The sequence below is a fragment of the Phaseolus vulgaris genome, chromosome 7 (assembly GCF_051622355.1).
Source record: "Phaseolus vulgaris cultivar YP4 chromosome 7, ASM5162235v1, whole genome shotgun sequence".
NCBI lineage: Eukaryota > Viridiplantae > Streptophyta > Magnoliopsida > Fabales > Fabaceae > Phaseolus > Phaseolus vulgaris.
The window spans coordinates 27030963-27038120 of record NC_143504.1 but is presented as its reverse complement, the minus strand read 5'-3'; the positions used below and the strand labels follow the sequence as shown (position 1 = coordinate 27038120).

The 7158-nt window shown below is 44.9% G+C and overlaps 1 protein-coding gene across 1 annotated transcript; it reads right to left on the bottom strand.

Moving 5' to 3' along the window:
* Positions 1-5413: 5413 nt before the first annotated feature.
* On the bottom strand, positions 5414-6863 carry LOC137813591 (AT-hook motif nuclear-localized protein 20). The gene has a single exon (XM_068615932.2). The coding sequence runs from the start codon at positions 6483-6485 to the stop codon at positions 5646-5648; it is 840 nt and encodes a 279-aa protein (XP_068472033.2). The 5' UTR covers positions 6486-6863; the 3' UTR covers positions 5414-5645.
* Positions 6864-7158: the final 295 nt, after the last annotated feature.

The following is a 7158-nucleotide window of genomic DNA, read 5'->3' as shown; positions in this document are numbered from 1 at the left end:
TGTTCCAGTTTCTTCACCTTGGCGGCGTCAATTTTAATCAAGGCCTCCAGGTCAGCCACTTTGACACGATAAGGCACCAGCTTGCTCTCTAGCTCTATCTTCTCTTGAGCCAAAAGCTGCACCTTATGGCGTAGATCGGTGGCCTCCTTGCGCGCCACCCGGAGCTCGGTGCTCATTGCATCTTCTACTCGGGAGTGTTCAATCTCGGCGAGTGTCAGATTGCAGGATAGCTTCTCCGCCTCAATCCTTATAGTGCTATTCTCAGTTCGAAGGGCGAAGAGGTCATCCTGGAGCTTCCTGGTGGAGCTCTCCACAGCTTTAGATATAATGGCGAGGAAATCCTCCGCCATCATCTCTTAGCTTTGCTAAGAAGGGCTCCCACATCCTCGTGACCTCAAGAGAGAGGTTTGCTCGTGGAGGCACCAGGTGGGCTTGTTGTTGATTTTCGCCGCCACCTTCTTGAGCTGGTTGCTCAGCGGGTTCTTCTTGGCGTGGTGGCGACGTCGGGGATTCAGTAATAAGAATTGGAGAGTGGTGAGCACCTTCATCCCCGATTGGTGCAGCGTTTGCGGTGGAGGCATTTGAAGGAGGACCCCCTCCAGCTGTTATGTAAGGCGTGGAGGCGCTCGGGGGGTTCTCCAAGAAGTTGGCTTCGGCGCCCTCAGCCACAGGAGGCGCAGACGCCAATGGAACCGCTTGGACTGGCGAGGCGGGAGCTGGTGGAGGAGGCAATGTTGGAGGTGGAGCAGGCGTGGATGGCGGTGTTGATGTTGGAAGAAGGGGTGGAGCAGGTGGTGAAGAAGGCGCCACCCTCTTCCTCTTGGTGACAAGGCCATCTTCCATCGCCTCATCATCATCCTCTTCCTCGTGGACTACTTGGGGGGCTTTCCTCTTTGGTTTCCTGAGGATAAGCTTTTTGCGTTGGTTGGCGGGTTGGACATCAGGAGGAGTTGGGCCTTTGGGTGGCGATCTGCCCTGTACGGCGGCGATCTCCACCACAGAGTTTGGCACGGTTTGGGAACCCGATGCCAACCCGTGGGTTCGGGCGAGCGCCCTCAGCTCCGCGAGTTTGCCCTGGCCCAACATACGATCTGCATAAAGCAAAGATGCATGGTTTAGCTCAGAGAGAAGAATAAATGCATAAGTCAGTATGCAGCAGAAAGCAGATAAATGATGCAGAAAATAAAACCAAAGTCTTGCGCACAACGCACAAGACGCCCAGAAACAGTTAACAGAGGTAATGTCAAAATAAAGACTTAGACGTTGAGGTGAGTTCTAACCTATGCGAATTTCAAGTTGATCTTCGAAGAACTCGAAGCAGATGAGTGTGGTGGTGAGGAAGGTAATGTTGGCGTCTGCCACACTCTTCCAGAAGAAGCAGAGGTCTTTGTCCAAAGCACCCATGCTATCAGGACTTCTTGGCCTCCTGAAGCTGCTTTTGGACTCTTTGTTCCCCTTGTTTACCCAATACAAGGGGAAACCATCGAGCAGAGAAGCGTCCTTGTCATTGGGGCGCACTTGGACGAACTTGCCCTTCCAGTCTTTGTAGGATTGCTGGAAGATAGAGAGGATCGACCTCCCAGCGATCCCGTTCAAGCTTACCCACAGGCGATCTCCTGGGTGCTTGGCTTCAAAAAGAAAGAGGAAAACGTCCACTGACGCTGGCAGCCCCAAGTGGTCGCACATTATCTGGAAGGCCCGTACGAACGCCCAGCTGTTGGGATGGAGCTGGGCGACGGCGATGTCGAGCTCGGTGAGAAGCTCCCTTTCAAAGCGAGTGAAGGGAAACCTAAGTTTCACCTTCTTGAACAGGGTGGTGTAGACGAAGCAGAACAACCCGCCATTGTTCCCCTTGTCGTCGGCGCACACGGGCAGATCGGGGGGGCAAGGTAGCACCGTCATTCTGTCGTCATGCTCCTTGTGGAACGATTGGTGAGGCTCATCCCCTTTCGTCAGTCGAAGTACCGCCCCAGCAGAGTTTACTGAGGAGGTTTCCTTCAGCAAGGTCGAGGTGGCCCATGGGTATAGTTTTTTGAAATCTGGAGAAGGCACGAAGGCTCCTCCGGCGACGGGTGGAGTGGCCTGAGCCAAGTTGGGGCGGGAGGGTGCAGGCCTCTCAGCCAGAGAAGAAGAAGCACCGCGTGCTCGCGGTGGGTTGTGTGCTTGTGAGGAGGGGTTTCGTGACGAAGGAGGAGGATTTGGGGTGATCTTTAAGCGAGTCATTCCAGAAGCTGCAAAGGAAGAAGAAAAGAAAAGGTGATCAGGACTCGCAGAGGCTGACTCGATCATAAACGAAGGGTGAAAAAACGAACGAACGAAGGTTCGTTGTAACGAAGACGAAGCCCTAAGTTACGAAGAAGGAGAAATAGAAAAAACAACCCACAACGTATGCACCAGACAGTTAAAGGATGATGCGAATCGGTTAAAATGCAGGAAAAACCAGCAGAAGAAGGAAAGGAAGTACCTTTTTATGATCGGAAGAGTGATGGAGGAGGTTGGTGATTCAGGAGGTTGAAGAACGTTGAGAGCTTTTGCAGAAGAGAGTTGGAGCGTCTGAGAATACGAAGAAAGTGATGGAACAGTGGAGCGAAATGGGTTTAAGGGTTTTTCGAAATGGGTTTGGGAAGCGCAAACGTTAACTGAAGGTAACCGTTGATGAAGCCACGTGTCGAACGATGGGAGGAGTGTTTGGTGGAGCGTCAGAGAAGCAGAAAGTACAACCGCTTGGAATTCTGCGCCAGTGCCACGTAGATCGGTATTGACGTGACTCCTTTAGTCTTTTCGCTGGACAAGTCTTCGCTTAAGACTGGGGGGCTTGTGTACCGCCCTGGTAGTCGGAAGTGATGACGTGGCATCAAGCTACAGTATAGGCATGTTGACAAGACGCCAGGTTGGCAGAAGGGAAGGAAGTCGGGGGGCTTGTGTAGTCGCCAGTTATGAAGTTGGCGTGCTCCGATCTCCAGCATACTAGAGCCGGCGATCACCGGGTCAAAGATGAAGTCGCCAGATGTAAACTCAGGCGACCAAGTGATTGGAGATCGCCGGAGCAAGCACATCGCCGAAGATGAAGGTGGTGCAGATTATGAAGGCGGCCGGTGAGACCACAGGGAAGGTGTACGAGGGCACCCTAACTCGCCAATCCCAGTAGAGATCGCGCTCCAAGTTAGCTATGCACTGGGCAGTGCCATGCATAAGTAACTTAGCCAAGAGAGAGTCAGAAGCAGCGCCCAAGTCAAGGAGGCTCCAGATGATGGCACGTGTACGACTGGATGCGAGCCACGTGTCCAGGTGCGTAACTGCCAGGAGAGAGAAAGTGACCAGGTATAAAAGGGTTTCCCAACGAACTTCTGAGGTACGCACGTTCAGATTGTCTTCTTTACGCTTGCGAGTTCTTGAGCATACTGTGAGAGAGAACTGGTTCACGGTTCCTTGAGAGTTCTTGAGTGTTACTCTTGAAGTATTTGGTGGTTCAGTCACTGACTTGGGCGTTGGATTGCGATCGGCCGCAGCGGCGCCGCTCTGTTCTTTTGCAGGTTCTTGAGGTGGATCGTGACGAAGGACGGAGGTTGAAGAGGTGCACACGTCGATCCAAAGTTTGACGAGGCAAGTTCCAATGCTCTGGTCAACAGGCAGGATCAGTAACTAAATTAGTTTGTTGGACCCTTTGGTGGTAGGGTGTTAGGAAAATTGTTTTGGGTGCTTTGTATAAGGGTTGGGACACCCCTGAATTGTCTCATTTTATTTTATTTATTCTTTGCTGATAAAAAAAAAACTAAATTAGAAATTATTTTAGAAACTAAAAAAAATTGGTTTCTAAATTAGTTTCTATTATTGTTAAATAGTTTCTAAATTGGTATCTAATTAGCAAAGGTTTTAACTACCAATTATTTAGTTTCTAAATCTGGTTTCTAATTCAGTTTGGTTTCTATTTCATGATTTTCTTGGAGTGTTAATAGTTTTTACTATTAATAAAATTTATAATGTAGGTTCTAAATTGGTATAACTGGTTAGTTACTTTAATTCTAAAATTGATAACTAAAATGTTAGTAGTTAATTAGATACTAATTTAGAAACTATTTATTAATAACAAAGATTTGTTTAATCTCTAAAATGTTTACTTTAGAGATTATTAATTATTTTTATCTCTAAAATTTAATAATTAATTATTTTTCATTCCATTAAGTCACATCACTTATAAACCATTTGGGATTTATTATCATACTATTTTAAATAGTCCTTTTAAATGTATTTTAAATTTTAACTCAAACTTAAGCTTAATTTTAAATTTTAATATACTGTTTCAAATTGAAATATATATCTTACAATAAAAATTACAATATCATGGAAATAAGTTTAAATAATGTTCAAACAATATCACAAGTCAATAAACGATAAAAAAAAATCACAATGTTCTTAAACTAATCTTATATCAAAATTTAAATCGTATAAAATTTAAGTACTTACGGATATCAACTTTTTTATGATTGGGGAAGACCTAAACTAAGATACTAACTTAATATTATTAAAAACAATGATATATGATGAGCCATTGGCCGGCCACATTCTCCTTTCTATTTCTTGCTTTTTTCCTTATGTTTGTTTCGTTTTTTTACCAGTCTTTCTTTCGTTGAATGGTTGTAAACATGCAGAAAATTTTGAATAAAAAGATAAACAAATATGAGAATCGTTAGGGCAAAAGAAGAAGTAGCAAATCAGTCAACGACAGAGGAAGGAAAGAACTTGAAGAAATTGGTAAAGAAATCGACAATGTCAAGATCTGACACAAAAACCTCACAGACAATGTTGATAGCAGCAAGGGACTCACCGAGAAACTCAGGAACAAAAAAGAGTCCCACAACTAAACTGCAAATACCTATTTATATAGTCTTGTGTATAGCAATATATATATAGAAGGAAAACCAGTATTGCACGAGTAGATTAACAGAAGCATGTCCAAAGCGTCACATTTTTCATTTGTATAAAATATATTTTGATACTGATATTTAAGCAGTTGTTAATGTAAGTTTCAATTATATAATGTGAAAACATAATATTTTTCCAGATTAAGTACAGGGTGTTGTCTCAGTGAATAAAGTTTAATTAACAAATAATATTGACCAATGATTAGCTTCGATATATTCTAGCAATAGATGGGCAAAAGGACAAACAAAAAATATTAAGAAACCTACATGGGTTGTCCCATATAGCGCTGCGTGTGCTCATGTGAGTTAAAAAGCATAATATTTTAAGCATCAATAATTGATCTACATACTTCATTTGGATATACTATAGGTAGTTCAGGATTGATGAGAAAGGATGAAAGAAATAGTGGGTTCCCTGCTCTTGATTTTACTTTTCTTTGCATATTAAATGAATATATTTAGGATGTGAGGAAGGAAATAGAAGCAGGGTATGACTAAGGTAAAATTGAAGAAATTAGATTACAGAAAGAAGCAACGCCATGGTGACTGAGTGTCCTAGAAACAGGTTGCTTATTATTAGAGTGAGAGAAGTTGGATAGTAATTTAAATAAAGTATGGAGTTAATTAATTAACTCACTGAGCTAAGGAAGCTTGATATATGATAGTATGATCCTTCTAAAGAGTAATATGTATTGGTTGCTTTGAGAAATTGGATGTTGATCTTTAGTAAGGAGGTCTGGAATGAGGAGCATGACCCCAAGCAGAAGAATAAGCTTCATGGTTCACCTGTTGTCCATTCGGACCACCCAAACTCGGAGGAACATTATTATTGTACACCGAAATTGACGACGACGCTTCCCCAGGACCACCTCCCATCCCTGGCGGAGACCCACCGCCACCGCCCTGCTCCTGATCATCCTCCTCCAAGGGCAATCTCTCGTACGTTGCATTGGAAAACGTAGCCGCCATTATCAAAACTGGACCAGCCGCCACCAGCGGTCCCACCACCCCGCCGCCCACGATCTGTCCCTGCCCTCCAGCAAGATAGATGGTGAGACCGGTGGCACCGGGCGGGGACGGTCCGGGAAGAAACGAGCCGGTGAGGGAGAGGATGTCGAAGCGGCCGTGGAGAGCCATGACGGCCCCGGGAGCTGTGGGCTGGCGGAGAGTCACGTTGACGACGGCCCCGCTGCCGCTGAGAATGGACACGCCGCGCTGGCGCCTCCGCGCGAACTGGAGCACGCAGTCGGTGATGTCGGCGCCGCTGGCTATCTCCATGACGTGGCTTCGCAGCGCGTTAGGGCTGTCTCGCGTGACGAATATTGGCGGTTTGGGCTTGTTCTTAGAACCTGGTGGACGACCCCTCGGGCGGCGCGTGTTGGCCACGTCAATAGCTCCTTCTTTGGGCTCGTCGCTGTTTTCTTTCTCTTCTTCTTCTTCTTCTTCCCCGGCGTGGTTCCCAGTGACCGCACTGTCGTTCATAGAAAACCCCAGATCCGGTTTTCTCATGGAGTCACCCGAGTTCTCTAGACCCACAGAGCCGGTCCACCACCGGTTGGCCATGACTTGAACCAAGAAAAATAAAAGAAAGGCGAACCCACCTAAACTGAAGTAACAAAGAAAGTGAAGTATTTATATAGATCGGAGCGAGGCGAGTGATATAGTATTGTTTTTGGTTGTCAAAAAAAAATAGGAGAAGGGAGAAGAAGGTGAAGAATGAGGTGTGATTAGGGTTTGTAGGTTTGTGTATTATATATATAATATTTACATATGTGTGGGGGTGGGGGAGAAGGTGGGGTGCACGAACTTGCTCACTTCCCGACAATATTGATATATACGAGAGACACAGATGGAGAAGAAAACTACCACTTCTTCCTATTCACCCATCACCAATTCATTCACTACAGCACACACCACACCACAGCTTGAGTTACATGTTTGACCATTTTTATGTACTGCACCAAACCCTACTTTTAATGACCCCAACCAAAATAATAATAACTATATCAGAAAGTTAATATTTTTAAAGGTTTTTATTTAATATTTACTTGCCTTTCTCTTTGACTCATGTTTTGGATATATATATTTATTATTGTAATTAATCTTATTTTAAGTTACAGCGTAGACCAGACTTTCAGTTCTCTATGACTCACTAATTGAACATGGGTCAATAATATGATGTTAGGGATTGTTTGGTTGGGGTTTAGCCTGAGTGAAGGATAAAATGATGGTAAAT

What these genes read in the sequence shown, in the direction of transcription:
- LOC137813591 (XM_068615932.2), bottom strand. Translation starts at nt 6,485, where the DNA reads ATGGCCAACCGGTGGTGGACCGGCTCTGTGGGTCTAGAGAACTCGGGT.